Genomic DNA, 24,047 nt, shown 5'->3' with positions numbered 1-24,047 from the left:
CAAGTGACCCCATATTGGAAACTAGACCCCCCAAGGAACTTATCTAGATGTGTTGTGAGAGCTTTGAACCCCCAAGTGTTTCACTACAGTTTATAACACAGAGCCATGAAAATAAAAAATCTTTTTTTTCCCACAAAACTTATTTTTTGGCCCCCAGTTTTGTATTTTCCCAAGGGTAGCAGGAGAAATTGGACCCCAAAAGATGATGTCCAATTTGTCCTGAGCACGCTGATACCCCATATGTTGGGGTAAACCCCTGTTTGGGCACACGGGAGAGCTCTGAAGGGAAGGAGCACTGTTTTCCTTTTTCAACGCAGAATTGGCTGGAATTCAGATCGGATGCCATGTCCCGTTTGGAGATCCCCTGATGTGCCTAAACAGTGGAAACCCCCCAATTATAACTGAAACCCTAATCCAAACACACCCCTTACCCTAATCCCAACAGTAACCCTAACCACTCCTCTAACCCAGACACACCCAACCCTATTCCCAACCGTAAATGTAATCCAAACCCTAACCCTAACTGTAGCCCCAACCCTAACCCTAGCAATAACCCTAGCCCCATCACTAGCCCTAACACTAGCCCTAACACTAGCCCTAACACTAGCCCTAACACTAGCCCTAACACTAGCCCTAACACTAGCCCTAACACTAGCCCTAACCCTAGCCCCAACCCTAGCCCCAACCCTAGCCCCAACCCTAGCCCTAACCCTAACCTTAGCCCCAACCCTAGCCCCAACCCTAGCCCTAACCCTAGCCCTAACCCTAGCCCTAACCCTAGCCCTAACCCTAGCCCTAACCCTAGCCCTAACCCTAGCCCTAACCCTAGCCCTAACCCTAGCCCTAACCCTAGCCCTAACCCTAGCCCTAACCCTAACCCTAACCCTAATGGGAAAATGGAAATAAATACTTTTTTTAATTTTTTTATTTTTCCCAAACTAAGGGGGTGATGAAGGGGGGTTTGATTTACTTTTATAGCGGGTTTTTTAGCGGATTTTTATGATTGGCAGCCGTCACACACTGAAAGACGCTTTTCATTGCAAAAAATTTTTTTTGCGTTACCACATTTTGAGAGCTGTAATTTTTCCATATTTGAGTCCACAGAGTCATGTGAGATCTTGTTTTTTGCGGGACGAGTTGACGTTTTTATTGGTAACATTTTTGGACACGTGGCATTTTTTGATCGCTTTTTATTCCGATTTTTGTGAGGCAGAGTGATCAAAAACCAGCTATTCATGAATTTCTTTTGGGGGAGGCGTTTATACCGTTCCGCGTTTGGTAAAATTGATAAAGCAGTTTTATTCGTCAAGTCAGTACGATTACAGCGATATCTCATTTATATCATTTTTTTTATGTTTTGGCACTTTTATACGATAAAAACTATTTTATAGAAAAAATAATTATTTTGGTATCGCTTTATTCTCAGGACTATAACTTTTTTATTTTTTTGCTGATGATGCTGTATTGCGGCTCATTTTTTGCGCGACAAGAAGACGTTTTCAGCGGTACCATGGTTATTTATATGCGTCTTTTTGATCGCGTGTTATTCCACTTTTTGTTCGGCGGTATGATAATAAAGCGTTGTTTTTTGCCTCGTTTTTTTTTTTTTTCTTACGGTGTTTACTGAAGGGGTTAACTAGTGGGGCAGTATTATAGGTTGGGTCGTTACGGACACGGCGATACTAAATATGTGTACTTTTATTGTTTTTTTATTTTATTTAGCTAAAGAAATGTATTTATGGGAATAATTTTTTTTTTTTTTCTTTATTTAGGATATTTTTTTTATTTTTTTTTTACACACATGTGGGGAATTTTTTTTTTACTTTTTTACTTTGTCCCAGGGGGGGACATTACAGATCATTGATCTGACAGTGTGCACAGCACTCTGTCAGATCGACGATCTGCTGTGCAGGGCTGCAGGCTTACCAAGTGTCTGCTCTGAGCAGGCACTCAGTAAGCCACCTCCCTCCCTGCAGGACCCGGATGCCGCGGCCATCTTGGATCCGGGACCTGCGGCGAGGAGGGAGGTAGGAGACCCTCGGAGCAACGCGATCACATCGCGTTGCTCCGGGGGTCTCAGGGAAGCCCGCAGGGAGCCCCCTCCCTGCGCGATGCTTCCCTATACCGCCGGTACACCGCGATCATGTTTGATCGCGGTGTGCCGGGGGTTAATGTGCCGGGGGCGGTCCATGACCGCTCCTGGCACATAGTGCCGGATGTCAGCTGCGATATGCAGCTGACACCCGGCCGCGCTCCCCCCGAGAGCGCGGCCGATCGCGTATGACGTACTATCCCGTCGGTGGTCATACGGGCCCACCCCACCTCGACGGGATAGTACGTCTGATGTCAGGAAGGGGTTAAAGGTCTGCATCAGTTCTTGTAAACATGCCTACAACTGTGAACATTTGGTTTTCTTTTTACTGTGAAGCAAACAAGGACAAAATGACTGAAAACTTCAGTGTGCATAACTCTCCACCCCCTCACCACTAAAGTCAGTACATTGTAAAGCCTCCTTTTGTGGCAATTACAGCTGCAAGTCACTTTGGATAAGTCTCTATGAGTTCTCCACATCCTGCCATTGGGATTTTTGCCCGTTCCTCAAGGCAAAACTGCTCCAGTTCCTTCAAGTTAGATGGTTTCCTCTGGTGAACAGCAATCTTCAGGTCTGACCACAGATTCTCAATTACGGTAGATTAAGGTCTGGGCTTTGACTAGGTCACTCCAAAAAATGTACACATTTCCCCTTAACCGCTAAGTGACCGAGCAAAATTTTTGAAATTGACCAGTGTCAATTTATATGGTAATAGCTCTGGAAAGCTTAACAAAATCCCTGTGATTGAGACTTTTTTCGTGGCACATTATAATTTATGATAATGGTGAATTTAGATTGATTCGTTTTGTGTTTATAAAAAAAAAACAACAAAAAAAAAAACACTAAATTTGACAAATTTAAAAAATAAAAAATTGGAATGTTCGAACTTTGAATGATTATCCCTTTAATCCAGATAGTCATGCCACAAAAAAAAGCCGGATTACTCACCGGTAATGCTCTTTTAATGAGTCCACGACAGCACCCCACATGAGAGAGAGGGATCCGCCCATAGGAACAGGAAACCTACAGAATAAAAGGAGGCGGTCCCCTCTCCTCCTCAGTTTAGTTTACAGAGTATAAAAAGGGAACCGCAAAAGCTTTAGTATTAATTCTTATTCAGCAAAATATCTTAAAAACTCTATACAACCATTATTTGTGAACTTAAAGAAAGAGCTGTGCATAATCAGGGAGGGTTGTAAATGGGTGCTGTCGTGGACTCATTAAAAGAGCATTACCGGTGAGTAATCCGGCTTTTTACCCTTCGCCACGACAGCACCCCACATGAGAGATTTTCAGAGTCATTATCTGGGTGGGATTACTGTACTAAGAACAGCTCTACCAAAGGTTAGGTCAGAAGATGTAGATAGATCAAGTCTATAATGGTTGTAAAAGGTAGAAGGTGTAGACCAAGTTGCGGCCTTACATATTAAATGGATCGGTACATCCGCTTGTTCCGCCCAGGAGGAAACCATGGCTCGTGTTGAGTGCGCTTTTATACCCACTGGAGGAATTTCGCCTTTTGACGTATAGGCCAAGCAGATAGCCTCTCTGATCCATCGTGATATGGTAGCTCTCGTGATTCCATGTCCTTTCTTGTGGCCCTGAAAGGAGATAAACAGAGCCCTATTCTCCCTCCATGTCTGACACCTTTCTATATAAGTCAGGATGGCTCTTCTGACATCTAAGGTGTGGAACTTATGTTGTTCTGGAGTTACAGGTGAATCAAAAAAGGAAGGGAGAAATATTTCCTGTGACCTGTGGTAGGTGGATGCCACCTTAGGGAGGTATGAGGGGTCTGGTTTTAGGACTATCCGATCATGGAATATCAGTAAGAAGGGTGGGTCTACTGATAGGGCCTGGATGTCACTAACACGTCTAGCTGAGGTTAGGGCTACCAAGAGGGCTACTTTATATGTGAGGACATTTAAAGGTATCGAATCTAGTGGCTCAAATGGGGAGCTGGTTAAGGCTTCTAGTACTAGATTTAAATCCCACGGAGGTAGACGGGGAATGTGTACTGGATTACTTCGTTCACAAGACTTAATGAATCTGGAGACCCATCTATCAGCTGCTATATTACATCCATATAGGGCTCCTAATGCTGAGACCTGGACTCTTAAGGTGTTTACCGATAAACCTAATTCCCTACCTTTTTGTAGGAACTCTAGAATAGGTGTTACCAGGACCTGCTTAGGCTACGTTCACATTTGCGGTCAGCGCCGCAGCGTCGGGCGCCGCATGCGTCCCTATATTTAACATGGGGGCGCATGGACATGCGTTGTGCTGCGTTTTGCGCCGCATGGCCGCAAGCGTTGGACGCAAGAAACGCATCAAGTTGCATTTTTTTTGCGTCCAACTTTCGGCCAAAAACGACGCATGCGGCGCAAAACGCAGCGTTTTAGCGTGCGTTTTGCCGCGTTTTTGTTTGCGTTGTGCGCTGCGGCGCCGACGCTGCGGCGCACAACGCAAATGTGAACGTAGCCTTAGTGAACGGTATTGTATGAAAGTTTAAGAATTTTTTCCATACCCTGCTATATATCAGGGTGGTAGATCTTTTTCTACTTAGTAGCAGGGTGTTTACTAGCTGTTCTGAGAAACCCCTTGAACTTAATAATTGCCGCTCAAGTTCCACGCCGTCAAGTGAAGCCCTTTCACTTGCGGGTGGAAAAACGGCCCCTGGAACAGTAGTTCCTTGTCCAATGGGAGAATCCATGGATCGCATAGACACATGCTCTGGAGGCAGGAGAACCACGGTCTTTTTGGCCAGAAGGGTGCAATGAGGATTACCCTTGCTTGCTCCCTCCTGATCTTCCTGATCACTAGCGGAATTAGAGACATTGGAGGAAAGGCGTATGCCAGTTTGAAGTTCCAAGGATGGTGTAGAGAGTCCAGCATGTCTGGATGATCCATGGAGTTCAGGGAAGCGAATCTTTCTACCTGTCTGTTGCCTCTTGTGGCAAATAGATCTGAGGCATTCCCCATGCTCTCGTTATCACTCTGAACACATCTCCGTTTAAAGGACCATTCTCCCTGGCATAGCATGTTTCGACTGAGGTAGTCCGCTTTGGTATTTTCTACTCCTCTGATGTGTAGGGCTGTTAGGGACGCAAGAGGAGTCTCTGCGAACTGGAAGATCTCTCCTGCGATGGTCATCAGACTTCCTGACCGTGTACCGCCCTGACGATTTACATAGGCCACTGTGGTGGAGTTGTCTGAGAAGACTCTTACATGTGTCCCTTGAATCTGTGGAAGAAAATAATTTAAGGCTTTTTCTACCACTGTTAATTCTTTCCAGTTTGAAGAACATGATGATTCTGCCCGATTCCAGGTATCCTGGACCACATTATCTTCCATGTGCGCACCCCACCCCGTAGGGCTGGCGTCGGTAGTAATTATTCTGGATGGATCTATTATCCAAGGTACACCCCCTGAAAGATGTCCCATATCTAGCCACCAGGACAGAGATTCTATGACATCCCTCGAGAGAGTAAGTTTACTCTCCAGGTGTCCTTTTTGTCCTTGGACTGACAATACTTCGTACTGTAATTGGCGGGTATGGAATTGAGCCCATGGTACAGCCGGGATACATGAGGACAATGATCCTAATAAGGACATAGCCTTTCTTAGTGTCATGTATGGGTTTCTTATTGCTTCTGACACTTTTGACTGTATAGTCATTTTCTTTGAATGCGGGAGGAAGCTTTTTTGACTTACGGAGTCTAGCTGGATCCCTAGAAACATTTGAGTAGTGTCTGGATTCAGTCTGGACTTTTCGAAGTTGACGATCCAACCCAACTCCTGCAGGGATGAGATCGTGTTAGACAACCGCATTTTACATTGAGCAACAGAATCTCCTACCACTAGAAAGTCATCCAGGTAGGGTATTATCAAAGTGTCCCGTTGGCGCATATAAGCCATCACCTCTAATATCACTTTTGTAAAGATGCGGGGGGCCATAGAAAGCCCAAATGGCATTGCTACATACTGAAAGTGACGAACCTGTCCCTCCATGGTGACTGCTACTCTTAGATACTGCTGGTGTTCGGCATGTATGGGAAGATGATAGTATGCATCTTTTAGGTCTATCCCGGCCATGACACACCTAGGGAACAAAAGTTTGATGGTAGAACTAATGGATTCCATTTTGAAAGTATAGTTACGCAAAAAGGAATTTAGTTTTCTAAGGTTTATGATGGTTCTAAATGAACCATCCGGCTTATTGATCAAGAATAGAGGGGAATAGAACCCCTTCCTTTCTTGACCCCGGGGAACCTCTATCAATACTTTTTTAGATAGAAGAGACAGGATCTCTGATTCTAGAGCTTTTTGCTGTTGTCGTCCTCTTGGAGATGTTACTATAAAAGAATCCCAAGGGATTCTATCAAATTCTAATTTTAATCAGTTTTCAATAATGTCCAGAATCCAATGACTAGATGTTATCAGCTTCCATTTAGAAAAGAAATATTTTAATCTACCGCCTACTTCATAATTAACGGTATTTGTTGCGTTTTTGGTTATAGGATCCGGAAAACAGAGCACCTCTTTGTTTTGGATCCTTTGTCTCCCAGCGCTCCCTTTGCTCAGCAGGTTTGTTCCTGGTAAAGGGGCGTCTCCTGAAGGCTCTCCTGTAAGAGGGAAGATACTGGTTAGGGAAGCCCTTCTTCCGCTTTATTTAAGAGCTCATCCAGAGTTTTCCCAAATAGGAACTCACCCTGGCAGGGGATCGCACAAAGTTTTGCTTTGGCCTGTGCGTCCCCTTTCCAATTTTTCAACCAGAGTGCTCGCCGGGCTGTGTTCACTAGGCCGTCTGACCTGGCTGTTAGGCGTAGCGAGTCCACAGAGGCATCAGCTAGAAACGCTACTGCCTCTTTCATTAGAGGGATTTTCGATAGAATTGTATTTCTCGAAGCTCCACCTCTAATTTGTTCCTCCAGCTGCTCTGTCCATACTAGCAGCGATCTTGCAGTACAGGTGCCAGAAATGGCTGGCCTGAATGCCCCCGTATTAGCCTCCCATGACCTCTTAAGCAAGGCTTCTGCCTTTCGGTCTAAGGGATCAGTCAGAGTCCCCGAGTCTTCAACAGGCAAGACCGACTGTTTAGAAGTTGAGGCCACTGCCGCATCCACTTTTGGTATTTTTTGCCAAGAATTAAGTTCTTCGTCACTGAAGGGGTAGCGTCTCTTAGCAGAGGATGGTAAGAATCCTCTTGTATGCTGTTTTTCCCACTCCTTTTTAACTAGCTCTTTAATTGTGGGTATGACGGGGAAGAACCTCCGTTTTTTTGGTCCTAAACCCGCAAACATGATGTCCTGAGCTGACTTCTTTTCCTTCTCGTCTGGGCACCCCATCGTGCTTCTGACGGCTTTTACTACATTGTCTACGCTGCTATTTGGTAGACAAAGCCCTCCTTCATATTCCGATGAACTTGGCTGAGATTCCTCTTCGTCTGAGGATTTTTGTACTACCTCTGACTCCGAGCTCGCTGGAGATCGGGACCGGCTAGGCTGACGGGTACTGGTGCTACTTGTATGCGCCAGACCCTGCATTTCTTCGCATATTATGGCTCTAACGTCAGACGGAGTCATTACATTTTCCTGCCGTAAAGTTAGTATGATGCATTCTGCACATAATCTCTTTGTATATGAGTCCGGGAGGGGTTGTAAACATAAGGCACATTCTCTGTGTTTGGTTTTATGTGTCCTTTTCTTAGTCTAGAGGAAGGGGATACAGGAGGAACATATATCAGCATATGGGAAGAGACCCTTTTAAAAACTCACCCAGTGAAGCTGACAGGTACCGGTTCTGGAGGCGGATTTTTTGATGAAAGATCCTTCTGTTTGGTGGCAGATCGCTTTTCCTGAGATCAATCCCCACTTTTGGTGCTGCTCCTGGCGCTTGTCTCCTTGCTGGGAGACCGCTCTGTTACAGGCAAGTGCGCTACATCGGCCGGTGAAGCCATACTTACACACACCGGCCGACGCTAGCGCTGCACTTTTAAATTTGGTGCCGAATCTCCTGCCTCCCCGGACCCAACCCGGAAGTGCTCCAGCGACTTCCGGGTTAGACGCGCCGCTCCTCCTTACAATGCGGCGGCTGCTGGATAAAAAGCCGGCCGCTGAGCGCGCGCGTCCTCATGGAGCCGGGCGGACCAGCGGTACCGAACCCGGACCATGGCGACCGACCAGACGAGGGGGGAGGCTGCAAACAGTGGCTCCCCCGCCGCTGCTTCTGGCACCGCAGCCCTTGCCGTTCCCACGGAGACTGACGCAGGCGGGTGCATGGCCCAGGAATCCTCTTGAACTGCAGGTACTTCGGGTTCCCATAGAAACAGGAAACCTAAACTGAGGAGGAGAGGGGACCGCCTCCTTTTATTCTGTAGGTTTCCTGTTCCTATGGGTGGATCCCTCTCTCTCATGTGGGGTGCTGTCGTGGCGAAGGGTAAAACATTAATAAATAGGATTTCCCTCATGTTTGCTTTACAGCAGCCCCATTTGTAAAAGGTTTTATTTTGTTAGCATTTTTAGGTTTCCAAGTGTAGCAGTAATTTTTCATTTTTGCAAGGAAATTTACAAAATCTATTATTTTAGGGACCTACCCAGGTTTTAAGTGACTTTGGGGCTCCTACAGAATGCTGTAGATAAGCCCCTGATGCCGGTGGCCTTAGTATATAAATATATATATATATATATATATTATACATACACACATACATACACTGCTGGTAGTTTGCTGTAAAACATGCAGGATATTACAGAAATGCTGAAAGGCAGCGTATGTAATAGTTATACGATGGATCGCTGGGGTAGATTCAATTTTCCGTAATTAGGAGATACTCTTTAATTAAACTCTGTACTTTAATTAGGAGACATCCTAATAGCCCAAAAAGGAGATTTCACACCGATCCCATGCTTGTCTCTAGTGTGTCATGTCCTCATGCTTTGCTTGAAATGTATGATTATCGTCTTTGGGGGGCTCCAATGTCAGAATTTCTGTGGGATGATATATAGAAACAATAGGGGTACAGCAACATAGGATTTAAATTTTGGCACAGATTTATTCCAATAATAATTATTTTAAATAAAGCATGAAAAAAAATGTTTATCCACAAACTAAGACACTGTTTTTATGCAAATAAACTAAGAGAAAGTATACATAATTGGTATTGCCACATACAGAAGAACATGGACATAAGAGGGTTTGTTACAAATTTTGAAATAGAAAGAAAGCCAGCTCATCCATAGTTGGAAACCGGGTGCACGGAACTCAGTCCTGATGAGACGTGAATAATAATGAAAAAGCAGTAAAGTTCCAGCTCCTCGGGTAAAATCAAGAAATTGTACTTTATTTGTTCAGATTAAAACATGAATGCTCCGGGACAGCACTACAAGACAAAGATAGCTGCAGAGATCGAAACCAGTTGCCCGTTTCCCCTGCTCTTGTAGTGCTCTCCCGGAGCATGAATGCTTTAACCTGAATAAATAAAGGACAATTTCTTGATTTTACCTGAGGAGCTGGAATATTACTGCTTTTCCATTGTTACAAATTTAATGATGCAGTTGATTTATTTTAACTAATAATGTATTGAAAAACCGGAGAAAAAAAAAAAAGAATCCAAGTGTAGGAAAATTCTGAAAAAAAAATAAAATATATGTACAGGGTAATCCTGGAGGAAAACCTGTTAGAAGCTGTAAAAGACTTGAGACTGGGCCATAGGTTCACCTTCCAGCAGGACAACAACCTTAAACATACTGCCAGAGCTACAACGGAATGGTGCAGTTCAAAGCATATTTATGTGTGAATGGTCCAGTCACAGTCCAGACCTAAATCCCATTGAGAATCTGTGGCAAGGCTTGAAAATTGCTGTTCACAGACGCTCTCCATCCACTCTCATTGAGCTAGGACCAGTTTGCAAAGAACAGGCAAAAATTTCAGCCTCTAAATGTACAAATCTGACATATCCCAAAAGACTCACAACGAAAGTTGGTCCTAACAAAGTACTGACTCAGGGGGTTTGAGTACAAAAGCAAGTCACAATTTTCAGATTTATATTTCTAAAATATTTAGAAAATCATGTGCCATTTCCTTTACAATTCACAAAAATCCAAATAAAACACATTTAAGTTTGTGGGGTGTGAATACTTTTTCAAGGTACTGTATGCATTTTTTTTAAACTATTTTTTCTCATTAATTGTTACGTCCCCATAGGGAAATAGAACCAATAATGGTATGTGTCCATGTTTAGTATTACATCCGGATAAGCTGCGGATTGAACACTGCATACGGCCGCAGCGTTCAACCCGCAGAGTCCAGATGTTACAGCATAGTAGAGGGGATTTTATGAAATCCTGTCTCCACTATGCGTGCAAACACTCATCCAGCAGCCCTGCGCTAACAGACATGCAGCGTGTCTTTTTGACTGCAGCATGTCTGTTTACCTTGCGGCGACACTCCGTTGCTGCAAGGGAAATCACAGGACCCTATGTATGGGGTGCGGAGATTCCGGACATGTGCAATGAACATATCCGGAATCACCGCGCGCACAGAAGGGGGCGGCGCTTTGGGCGGAGCGGGTTTTCCCATGCATAATGGAGTAATGTCCGTTGTTTCAAGGCATCATGGATGAAAAGTGCTAATACTAGTTTACACGGATAGTTAACAGACACAGATTAAATACTGATGACACCAGGAACCATTTTTTCACGAACATGTTAAATACGTACCTTGTGAATGAGGCATAAGGTGAAAAAACACTGATCGAACACGCAGGTGCAACAAGGACATGTGAATGAGGCCTAAGAAAGTGTTTTAGTATACAAAAATATCAGAACACAAAAATACTACATAACCCTGGTATCGCTGTAAATCGTACTAATCCAAAAAATAAAGTTGTCTTATCACTTTACTAACCTAAACTCTCTGTTGGATACGTCATCAACATGAGATTGATGGGTGTCCGAAACCCAGGACATTCACTAATTAGGTGAAAACTGCTCTGGCAGCCACCGGTACCAAGTAGCGCTGTACATTGCCTAGTAGTTGCTATTGACTACTGTGCGTTATCTCCCATTGAAGTGAATGTACTCCAGTACTACAAAGCAGCCACTAAGCAACGCACAGTATCAATGTATTCCTAAAGCTAGTAAAGGGAATCTGTCACCGCCCTTGGAATTGCAGTTTAGCAGTGTTATGATGCTGTCCGGCGTCTGCACGCAGTCGAACACAGCGGGAGAAAATTTTATTCTCCCATTCAGCATTTAGTATTCAGTCATGCGGTTACAGCGGCCGCTCTGTATTCTCAGAGCGGTGACAGATCTGGGCCGCCTCGCCCCCATGACTGAATACAAAACGCTGACAGGGAGAATAAAGATATTTTCTCTCGCTGCATTCGGCTGTGCGCAGGACAGCATCATAACCCCATATCTGCAGGTTAACAGCCTTATTCCTTGTGACAGGTTCCCTTTAAAATAGTCATACCTGTATGCCTCATGTCTGTGGTCTTGTGGAGAAATCCTCATTATTTATGGTTACGAGTTCTTCTAGGCTCTGGGGCGTGGGGTGTCTGGAAGAAAACTTCTCCTCCTGTCTTCATTAGCATACCACCCCCCTCCCATCAGCGTCACAGTGCCATGTGATGTGTACTGGTGGTAACGGAATCACGCACGTGTGTCCTGCAATAGCGCAATTACAATTGACATTTCTGCCCTTCTATGGCCATTGGCTTCTCTTTTCTTCTGTGCCGGCAAGTCACTACTACTTCCACTCCAATAACCTCCGGCGTGTTTGGTGATAAGGTGCTCTCCCCACTGCCCACTTTCAGTGACTCGCCTGTGCATAAGGCCGGCCTCACACTCAGCGTATAAAAATATGGTCCGTTTTTTACGGCCGTAATACGCAGAAAAGTCCCAAAAATAGTGGTCCGTATGTCATCCGTAGGCAGGGTGTGTCAGCGTATTTTGCGCATGGCATCCTCCGTATGTAATCCGTATGGCATCCGTACTGCGATATTTTCTCGCAGGCTTGCAAAACCGACATCTAATGGATTTATGTGCTCAAATGTTCGGTAAAACATATATACAGTATATATATATATATATATATATATATATATATATATATATATATATATATACACACATACATACACACATATATATACATACACACACATACTGTATTTATATTTAATCCAGCGCGATAAATGTGAAAAGCCGGTAATTCAATTGCCGGCTTTTCATTTCTCCTTCCCAAACCCAACAGGATATGAGACATGGTTTACATACAGTAAACCATCTCATATCCCCCTTTTTTTTTTTGCATATTCCACACTACTAATGTTAGTAGTGTGTATGTGCAAAATTTGGGTGCTGTAGCTGCTAAAATAAAGGGTTAAATGGCAGAAAAAATTGGCGTGGGCTCCCGCACAATTTTCTCCGCCAGAGTGGTAAAGCCAGTGACTGAAGGCAGATATTAATAGCCTAGAGAGGGTCCATGGTTATTGGCCCCCCCTGGCTACAAACATCTGCCTCCAGCCACCCCAGAAAAGGCACATCTGGAAGATGCGCTTATTCTGGCACTTAGCCACTCTCTTCCCACTCCCGTGTAGCGGTGGGATATGGGGTAATGAATGGTTAATGCCACCTTGCTATTGTAAGGTGACATTAAGCCAGATTAATAATGGAGAGGCGTCACATCACAGACAGTGCCGAGTCTTTTGCAAATGTTCTTTTTGTTAATTATTCTAATTTACTGAGATAATGACTTTTGGGTTTTCATTGGCTGTAAGCCATAATCCTGAACATTAACAGAAATAAACACTTGAAATAGATCACTCTGAAAAGACTCTATATACGAGTTTCACGTTTTTATATTGAAGAACTGAATTAACTTTTTGATGATATTCTAATTTTGTGAGAAGCACCTGTATAATACATTGGGTACAGTAGTACAATGCAGCATGTGCTGTAAATGTTTTCATAAGAATTTGAGAAGGTTATGAAATGTCCAATAAGTGTCTGTTCTGTTCCTTATCTAAAGATCTGGGCTTTTAGTTGAGAAGAATCTGTGCTGTCCTTTATGTACATGCTCAGTAGTGACCAGTGCTGCGGATTCGGAGTCAGAAGTTTGGATTACAGACTCCACAGCCTTGGTCAAAGGGCACTGTGATGCTGATTGGAGAGGGGTGGTATGCTAATGAAGACTGGAGGCCAAGTTTTCTTCCAGACACCACACGTCCCAGAAACTGGAAGAATTAATTACCATAAACAATTAAATGAAGATTTCTCCACAACAAGACCACAGATATGAGGCATACATGTATGACTATTTTAATCATTATATAACCTGTATGCCTATATTAATAGGTTACATACGCCCAAGGGGCGGTGACAGATTCCCTTTAGGCTTCATTAACATGTCCGTCAGCTGTTGCAGCCCACCTCTGTGAGTTTTGCCTGGCTGGAAATTTCTATAGGAAATACAGGGGAACCCCTGCTGGATTTTTTATTTATTTATGGCGGAGGCGGCGAGTGATGAATACTCCCATCAGCCGCTGCTGCTCTCACTGTTATTAGCAGCAGCAGGTGTAGGATGATGGGAGTAATAGTTTCATCAGCCGTCGCTTGCTGTCACTTATCACTTGAATATAATTCATCATTCTCCACTGCTCGCGCCGATCGCCAGAATAGCAGGGAAGAATGATGAGAGCCGTCTTCAGCACCTGCCACCGGGAAACAGCTCCTACTGTACCGCTGCTTCTCAGGCGGCAGAGTGAGTGGTACTGATACGACGTTGTGTGCCAACCATGTATTACAAGTATTACACACACACACACACACACACACACACGGACACTGACATCTCTGGTACCATTTTTATCCGGTAATGAAAAAAAAAACATGTGTGAAACAGGCCTTAAAGCGTGTCACTCTCTGAAACCGCAGATCCAGACTCAAACATACCTAGCTGAGAACATACAGGCAGTGCCTGAGAAATGCTTCAAAGACTGGGCAGCATGGATCACCTGTCAGATTCTTTTTAATGTGTGCACAAAACCTAAAGATGTATTTGAACAACATAGGAAAAGCACAAAAAGTGCTACAAAAACCAGCTCATACGATATGCTTACAATGCAGACACATTATAAAAAGCACCTTTTCAGTAATCCTGAACATACAGGATACTCCTATGCTCAGAACTTTCATCCATTTTTTTTTTATTTATTTATTTATTTTTTTAAAGATGTCCATTGAAAATGAAAAGGAAGCGAGAGAGCAGCTGTAGCCGGGACTTTCTCTTCATGTTCAATTCGAATGAGACAGTGACACAAGCGCTGATTGGGCGCCGGGGTCAAGTCACAACAACGCACGAGAGCAAGTGCAGGCATTGTGGGAACGACGCCAGCACAGGAGGCGAGTAAATAATTATTATAAGAGATGGGAACCTTGGTCTAATTTTATTTCTTGAATATGTTATTTTATTGCTTCTCTCCAATTTTGACTTGATTTTGACTTTTGAATATGTTTAATCATTTAATTGCAACCTCAAACCGCATCTAAATGGTTATATTACTGTTAAGTTTGTTTATTTGTTTTTGTACGCTTTTCTCTCCGACTTTCCTTTTCCTTCCTGTTTTGTTCCCCAATAAAGATGATCAAAACTAAATACCCAAAACCCTTTCCTTATTTTACCTAACTTCCTTTCCTATCCCATTTTTTGTATGTTAAAAATTTTAATAAAGTTTCTTTGAAAAAAAGAGGGCGAGTATAGGCTTGTAATCAGGGCCAAGAGTGGGGTATGAGAAAAAGTTGTCCAAGTAGGGGACAACTTCAAGGCAATATTTCTAGAGTTGCTTGAGGGGTTCAAAAACAAATGCCCAGATTCATCATTTGAGTGGGAGGAGTGTTTAAGTGGGTTTTCTTTTTTGTCTTCGATGGCATTTTTGCATTAAATTTAGCACTGGGCAATTTACAAAACATCTTTAGGAAGGAAAGGGGAAGAAAAAAAAACAAAACAAAAAAAACACCCTTCACTTATGAACAATAAAATGAATTTCCCATAGAAACTAATTGGAAGGGTTTCTTGAGGGTATGTGCACACGTTCAGGTTTTTTCGCGTTTTTTCACAATAAAAACTCATTAAAAACGCATACATTATGCATCCTATCATTTAAGGCCCCGTCTCACATAGCGAGATCGCTAGCGAGATCGCTGCTGAGTCACAAGTTTTGTGACGCAACAGCGACCTCCATAGCGATCTCGCTATGTGTGACACGTACCAGCGATCAGGCCCCTGCTGTGAGATCGCTGGTCGTGTCGGAATGGCCTGGACCTTTTTTTGGTCGTTGAGGCCCCGCTGACATCGCTGAATCGGTGTGTGTGACACCGATCCAGCGATGTCTTCACTGGTAACCAGGGTAAACATCGGGTTACTAAGCGCAGGGCCGCGCTTAGTAACCCGATGTTTACCCTGGTTACCAGCGTAAATGTAAAAAAAAACAAACAGTACATACTCGCCTTCTGATGTCCGTCAGGTCCCTTGCCGTCTGCTTCCTGCTCTCACTGACTCCCGGCCGTACAGTGAGAAGTGAGAGCACAGCAGTGACGTCACCGCTGCGCTCTGCTCTCAGTGTACGGCGGCTCAGTCAGAGCAGGAAGCAGACGGCAAGGGACCTGGACACCGAAAGGCGAGTATGTAGTGTTTGTTTTTTTTGGTAACCAGGGTAAACATCGGGTTACTAAGCGCGGCCCTGCGCTTAGTAACCCGATGTTTACCCTGGTTACCCGGGTGCTGCAGGGGGACTTCGGCATCGTTGAAGACAGTTTCAACGATGCCGAAGTCGTTCCCCTGATCGTTGGTCGCTGGGGAGAGCGGTCTGTGTGACAGCTCCCCAGCGACCACACAGCGACTTACCAACGATCACGGCCAGGTCATATCGCTGGTCGTGATCGTTGGTAAATCGCTTAGTGAGACGGGGCTTTTAGAATGCATTCTGCATGTTTTGTGCACATGGTGCGTTTTTTCCTGCTAAAAAAATGCATTGTGGTAAAAAAAGCAGCATGTTCTGTTCATTAATTTTGTGGATTTTCCGCATTTTTCCCGCAATTCTATGCATTTGGAAAAAAAAACGCACAGAAAAGCGCATCAAAAACGCGAAAAAAAACATGCAGTTTTCTGGCAGAAATGTCCGTTTTTGTCAGTAAAATTTCTGCAAGAAATCCTGACGTGTGCACATACCCTAACAGTTTTTGAGAAGCTGTGAATCCGTTCCAAAAAAACTACACATCAAGCATCACATGGGGCCCGCCACATGCCATTCGGAGCATGACATGAGGCCCATCACATGCCGTCCAGAGCATCATATGGGGCCCGTCATATACTGTATGGAGCATCATATGGGGCACATTATGTATGGAGCGTTATATTGGGCTCATTCTGTATGGAACATTATATTGGGATCATTATTCTGCATGGAGCATTATATTGGGCTCATTATGCTGTATGGAACATTATATTGGGATCGTTATTCTGCATGCAGCATTATTTTGGGCTCTTTCTGTATACATGGAGCATTATATTGGGCGCATTATTCTGTACGGAGCATAATATTGGGCGCATTATTCTGTACGGAGCATAATATTGGGCGCATTATTCTGTACGGAGCATAATATTGGGCGCATTATTCTGTACGGAGCATAATATTGGGCGCATTATTCTGTACGGAGCATAATATTGGGCGCATTATTCTGTACGGAGCATAATATTGGGCGCATTATTCTGTACGGAGCATAATATTGGGCGCATTATTCTGTACGGAGCATAATATTGGACTCACTATTCTGTATGGAGCATAATATTGGGCTCACTCTATATCAAGCATAATATTGGGCTCATTATTCTGTATGGAGAACTATGTGGTATCCATAATACTGTATGGAGCAATATATGGGGATCATTATTCTATACGCAGCACTATGTGTTGCCCATAATACTGTATGGAAGATAAAGGGGCCCACTGAGACTTTTACCCGAAGCCTACGAAAACCTGAAGCCGGCCCTGTCTGTAGCATTGATAATTTTGTGCATACATGTGATTCCTTTCCAACTTAAGCATGTGTAATGATGTTCAGCCAGCTGCACTTGCCTAGCAAAGCACAGTGACAAGCACAATTACCCCTGAGCAGGCAGAGTACTGCTGTCGAGGAGGATGTCAATTACAGCCAGGGTTATGATTACATCTGACCTGGGTTAAAGAAGGCCCCACAGGACTAGTCTGGGGACATTTGCATGACATTTCAATGACTAACAAGAGTCATTCTACACACGACATCATTGGTGTAGAGTTTCAATTATTATGGGACAGGTAAAACTTGACCAGTTTGCATCTGGTTGCGCTGGCCACCAGGAGCCATGACAGCTGCATCCAGGTTACAGGGAGGCAGGCCTAACCTACACTTGCCCTGGTTCTCATTATAAAGGCCTGACGGAACACTTTTTGGCCATTAATACCACACACATATGCCCCTCTGACATGCTGCAAAGCAGTCTCAAATTGTTAAGAGACAGTAAGACTTGACAAGTTTGCATCTGGTTGCACTGGCCACCAGAAGCGGTAACAGCTGCATCTAGGTCACCAGAGAGGCAGTCCTAAGGCTAAGTTCACACTAGCGTTGTGCGCCGCTGCGTCGACGACGCAACGCACAACGCACGCAAAAACGCGGCAAAACGCACGCAAAAACGCTGCGTTTTGCGACGCATGCGTCGGTTTTTGCCGAAAATCGGACGCAAGAAAAATGCAACTTGTTGCGTTTTCTTGGTCCGACGCTTGCGGCAAAAAAGACGCATGTGTGGCACAACGCAACAATAAAAAACGCATGCGTCCCCCATGTTAAGTATAGGGGGCGCATGACGCATGCGTCGCCGCTGCGTCGCCGACGCAAACCCGACGCACATTAGCTTAACGCTAATGTGAACGTAGCCTAACCTACATTTGCTCTGGATCTCATCCTAAAGGCCTGATAGCACACACTTCAGCCATTAATACCACACATACGCCCCTTTGGGTGTTAACTTGTTGCCATCCAACCCAGCAGCATTCAGCCAAGTGTGATTAAACTCCCTGCCTAACCAGCCGTGTATAACGCTATTTAGCTAAATAAAGGCTTTAAAAAGCATTTATATTATCCATGTTTCCTATGCTAATGAGGGCTTTGACTAGCCCTCTTTCCATGATATCACACCCCTGTGGGCATGTTAATTTGCATGAGCCGGCCTCATCACCAGATCATGTAAATCTAGCGCATGCATGCTGCTCATTTTAGCAGTGTCAATGCGTCTAAGCGCATGACCGGAAGTTCAGAAGATGGCTCCCGGTCATGCGCAGTACGCCAGCGTCACTGGCTTCAGAGACGCAGTGATGCTGCCGAAATGAGCGATGCACATGCACGAGATTTGAATAAGCTGGCAATGACGCTGCTCATGCAAATTATGTTACCATGCCCAAAAGGGGCATCGATTAGTCAAAGCCCTCATTACCATAGGAAACCGGGACAACAGGCACTTTTTTAAAGCCTTTATTTATCCGAATTACGCTACACAGGGCTGTTTGACAGAGTTTGCTCATACATAGGTGAATGCTCCTGGGCATGGGGGACCGGACATACAGTAAGATTAGTGACAAGTTTGCATGGGGCTGCACTGGCCACCAGGAGCCATGACAGCGGCATTAGGTCACCAGGCCTGACCCGCACTGCACTGGCCACCAGGAGGCGGGCCTGACCCGCACTGCACTGGCCACCAGGAGGCGGGCCTGACCCGCACTGCACTGGCCACCAGGAGGCGGGCCTGACCCGCACTGCACTGGCCACCAGGAGGCGGGCCTGACCCGCACTGCACTGGCCACCAGGAGGCGGGCCTGACCCGCACTGCACTGGCCACCAGGAGGCGGGCCTGACCCGCACTGCACTGGCCACCAGGAGGCAGGCATGACCAACATAGCACTGGCCACCGGGAGGCGGGCCTGAGCCACACTGCACTGGCCACCAGGAGGCGGGCATGACCAACATAGCACTGGCCACCAGGAGGCGGGCCTGAGCCACACTGCACTGGCCACCAGGAGGCGGACCTGACCCGCACTGCACTGGCCACCAGGAGGCGGGCCTGACCCGCACTGCACTGGCCACCAGGAGGCGGGCCTGACCCGCACTGCACTGGCCACCAGGAGGCGGGCCCGACCGCATTGCACTGGCCCTAGCACCGCACACGGACGCCCCTCTGACCTGCTGCGAAGTGGAGGGGGGTAGACTTCCTCCCGGCCATGTCCTTGGCATTGACATTCCCCGGCTCCAGCAGTCTCCGCACCCGGGACACGTCCCCGTTCCTGCACGCCTCGAACAGCTCCCGGAAGGCTCCGCTCACCGCACTCAGGGGCCCCGCGCTCTCGGGGCTCTCGGCCGGACTGCCCGCGGAGGACAGGCTGTTGGTGGAGGAGCTGGAGCTGCTGCCGGAGCTGGGTGCCGGCGCTGGAGGGAAGGACGGCGGGCTGGGTGACAACAGCGCAGCGGCTTCGCCCGGAGGAGGGGAGAGCGGCCTAGGCAGGAATCCCGGCACCGAGCTGGCTTCTCCCTCAGGCTGAGAATCCGGGCCCTGGCGCTGGGAGGCGAGAGGCATCTCCGGGCTGCCAGGAGGGGACTGCAGCTCTGAGGAGAGCGGCGGAGGAGGCGAGGAGGACGGGGGAGGCTGGCCGGCTGCTCCGGACACTTGTTGTTGCTGGGAACGCCTGGCAGACACCGCCGCCATTTCACAGCGAGAGGCCGCGGCCCGGCTGCCCCCAGTCACACGGGACGGCGCAGCCCGCACTGCCCTCTCCACTCCAGGTCTGACGGCCTGGGACAATAAGCGGGCGCAAGCTCTGCGGGTGACGTCGCGGACAGGGGCGGGGCGAGCGAGGCATAAACAAAAAAATTATTCCTTCACAGGAACAGCGAGACCAGAAACGGGAAGGCGGGGCTACGCGTCACCAGAAGACCGGATTGGATAAAAATAATGATGGGCGTGTCCAAGAGTGTACTCGTAGTTGGGTGTTTTTTTCTGTAACATCTTTATTGACAATGTCGTAAACAGTACATTATTACATTACACCCGTGTTTAATTACAACGTAGCGGTCCTATGTGACCTGTAACAGTAATTATTGTGCTCAGGCAGTGACGTGGGAAGCAAAATAGGAACTTAGCACCTTCATGTCACCTAAAATGACCTTATCCAGAGCTTTACAACAAATATCCTCAGCCCTATGGCCTAGTAAACACCTACATCCGCCACAGACCCTAAAAGTCAACTATGGTGTAGACATTATGCAAGTCCCAATCCCACGGCCAGGTCAGTGGTCCGTGGGCTCTGGAAGGGAGCTGTAAGAACCGCCTCGTACCTGTTTGCATCCGCAGCTTCTTTTGCTTCGCTCGCGTGATGCAACATTGTTGCGGCACAGAGGCGTAGCTAGGGTTTTGGTTCGGGGAGGTGAAACATTGAGTGGGCCCGTTATATGGCATATAGTATAATACACTCCTCATAGTCCTTCGTACAGTATAATGCTCTCTCCATAGGTCTCCATATATTATAACACACTCCCCATAGTCCTCCATATAGTATAATGCACTCCCCATAGTCCTCCATATAGTATAATGCACTCCCCATAGTCCTCCATATAGTATAATGCACTCCCCATAGTCCTCCATATAGTATAATGCACTCCCCATAGTCCTCCATATAGTATAATGCACTCCCCATAGTCCTCCATATAGTATAATGCACCCCCCATAGTCCTCCATATAGTATAATGCACTCCCCATAGTCCTCCATATAGTATAATGCACTCCCCATAGGTCTCCATATATTATAACACACTCCTCATAGTCCTCCATATAGTATAACGCACTCTCCATAGTCCTCCATATATTATAACACACTCCCCACAGTCCTCCATACAGTATAATGCACTCTCCATAGTCCTCCATATAGTATAATGCACTCCCCATAGTCCTCCATATAGTATAATGCACTCCCCATAGTCCTCCATATAGTATAATGCACTCCCCATAGTCCTCCATATAGTATAATGCACTCCTCATAGTCCTCCATATAGTATAATGCACTCACTGTAGTCCTCCATATAGTATAATGCACTCCCCGTAGTCATCCATATAGTATAATGCACTCCCCATAGTCCTCCATATAGTATAATGCACTCCCCATAGGTCTCCATATATTATAACACACTCCTCATAGTCCTCCATATAGTATAATGCACTCTCCATAGTCCTCCATATATTATAACACACTCCCCACAGTTCTCCATACAGTATAATGCACTCTCCATAGTCCTCCATATAGTATAATGCACTCCCCATAATCCTCCATATAATATAATGCACTCCCTATAGTCCTCCATACAGTATAATGATAGTCCAACAGAAAAGCAGGTGTGTCCAGCGAGAGGTGAAGGTAAAAAATAACTTTTAATGAAAATAAATTAAAAATATATCTATATATCTGGTATCCAGCACTCAGTACACACTGGCTATAGAACCTAATGACGATCTACGCGTTTCGACCTGGTGGTCTTGGTCATGATCTGCATTAGAAGCAAGGTATTACAGTTAAGTAGTTTCCTCTGAAACTTGCATTGGTGGATATTTGCATCAACAGTATACAAAAATCCTTAGAAGTAAACACTGTGCTAAAAGATTTTAATTTTTATAATGAGAGACTCAAAGCAAATTTATTGAAACTGGAAAATTCTATTACGGATATGAAGAAAAAAGTTTAAAAGGGATACAGAAGATTACACCTTAAACCAAGTATACACCTGGAAAAAAAACCTGCGTCCTATTCTAAAAAAATGCATGAACAAACAACGCCCCAAGGGAGGAAAAGTCAGCTTCAGAGAAAGGCAGGAGTCAATAGATTACTCAGCTCCATCCACGTCTGAAGATTATTCAGACTCATCAGCGAGTTCATCTAATAATAAAAACTTTCAGTATACTAAATATAAAAAACCCCAAACCACTAGCAAACAAACTGAAACAACATCAAAAAACGGGGCAGAAGGGCAGGTCGAAAGCACAGAAGAAGGAAGATATCTAACTCGCAACAGGAACCGTCGATACTAGATACCCCTATATGGAACTTATCAAGCTACAGGTCCTTCTCAAAAAATTAGCATATAGTGTTAAATTTCATTATTTACCATAATGTAATGATTACAATTAAACTTTCATATATTATAGATTCATTATCCACCAACTGAAATTTGTCAGGTCTTTTATTGTTTTAATACGGATGATTTTGGCATACAACTCCTGATAACCCAAAAAACCTGTCTCAATAAATTAGCATATCAAGAAAAGGTTCTCTAAACGACCTATTACCCTAATCTTCTGAATCAACTAATTAACTCTAAACACATGCAAAAGATACCTGAGGCTTTTAAAAACTCCCTGCCTGGTTCATTACTCAAAACCCCCATCATGGGTAAAGGTACCGTCACATTAAGCGACGCTGCAGCGATAGCGACAGCGATGCCGATCGCTACAGCGTCGCTGTTTGGTCGCTGGAGAGCTGTCACACAGACCGCTCTCCAGCGACCAACTATGCCGAGGTCCCCGGGTAACCAGGGTAAGCATCGGGTTACTAAGCGCAGGGCCGCGCTTAGTAACCCGATGTTTACCCTGGTTAGCAGCGTAAAAGTTAAAAAAACAAACAGTACATACTTACATTCGCGTCCCCCAGCCTCTGCTTCCTGACACTGACTGAGCTCCGGCCCTAACAGCACAGCGGTGACGTCACCGCTGTGCTTTCACTTTCAGTTTAGGGCCGGCGCTCAGTCAGTGTCAGGAAGCAGAGGCTGGGGGACGCGCTGGTGAGTATGTGCTGTTTGTTTTTTTAACTTTTACGCTGGTAACCAGGGTAAACATCGGGTTACTAAGCGCGGCCCTGCGCTTAGCAACCCGATGTTTACCCTGGTTACCAGTGTAAAATATCGCTGGTATCCTTGCTTTTGCTGTCAAACACGGCGATACACGGCGACCTAGCGACCAAATAAAGTGCAGACCTTCTAGCAGCGACCAGCAATTTCACAGCGGGATCCAGATCGCTGCTGCGTGTCAAATACAGCGATATCGCTATCCAGGTCGCTGCAACGTCACGGATCGCTGGCGATATCGCCTAGTGTGACGGTACCTTAAGACTAGCGACCTGACAGATGTCAAGAAGGCCATCATTGACACCCTCAAGCAAGAGGGTAAGACCCAGAAAGAAATTTCTCAACAAATAGGCTGTTCCCCGAGTGCTGTATCAAGGCACCTCAATGGTAAGTCTGTTGGAAGGAAACAATGTGGCAGAAAACGCTGTACAACGAGAAGAGGTGACCGGACCCTGAGGAAGATTGTGGAGAAGGACCGATTCCAGACCTTGGGGAACCTGAGGAAGCAGTGGACTGAGTCTGGTGTGGAAACATCCAGAGCCACCGTGCACAGGCGTGTGCAGGAAATGGGCTACAGGTGCCGCATTCCCCAGGTAAAGCCACTTTTGAACCATAAACAGCGGCAGAAGCGCCTGACCTGGGCTACAGAGAAGCAGCACTGGACTATTGCTAAGTGGTCTCAAGTACTTTTTTCTGATGAAAGCAAATTTTGCATGTCATTCGGAAATCAAGGTGCCAGAGTCTGGAGGAAGACTGGGGAGAAGGAAATGCCAAAATGCCTGAAGTCCAGTGTCAAGTACCCACAGTCAGTGATGGTGTGGGGTGCCATGTCAGCTGCTGGTGTTGGTCCACTGTGTTTCATCAAGGGCAGGGTCAATGCAGCTAGCTATCAGGAGATTTTGGAGCACTTCATGCTTCCATCGGCTGAAATGCTTTATGGAGATGAAGATTTCATTTTTCAGCACGACCTGGCACCTGCT

At 45.6% G+C, this 24,047-nt stretch overlaps 1 protein-coding gene across 2 annotated transcripts in view; it reads right to left on the bottom strand.

The window, feature by feature from the left end:
- The window catches only part of TNKS (tankyrase), a 316,862-nt gene extending 296,816 nt beyond the window's left edge, over positions 1-20,046 (bottom strand). Inside the window, exon 1 of one of the 2 annotated variants that reach the window (XM_077273969.1) lies at positions 19,366-20,046. In XM_077273969.1, the coding sequence (XP_077130084.1) occupies positions 19,366-19,885 (520 nt within the window). In that variant the 5' untranslated portion in view covers positions 19,886-20,046. The remainder of the gene's footprint in view (positions 1-19,365) is intronic. The other variant, XM_077273977.1, reaches the window with a different exon arrangement.
- Between the last annotated feature and the right edge of the window lie 4,001 nt (positions 20,047-24,047).

Source organism: Ranitomeya variabilis, chromosome 1, assembly GCF_051348905.1.
Source record: "Ranitomeya variabilis isolate aRanVar5 chromosome 1, aRanVar5.hap1, whole genome shotgun sequence".
NCBI classification, from domain to species: Eukaryota; Metazoa; Chordata; class Amphibia; order Anura; family Dendrobatidae; genus Ranitomeya; species Ranitomeya variabilis.
This window is presented reverse-complemented; position numbering and strand designations above follow the sequence as displayed.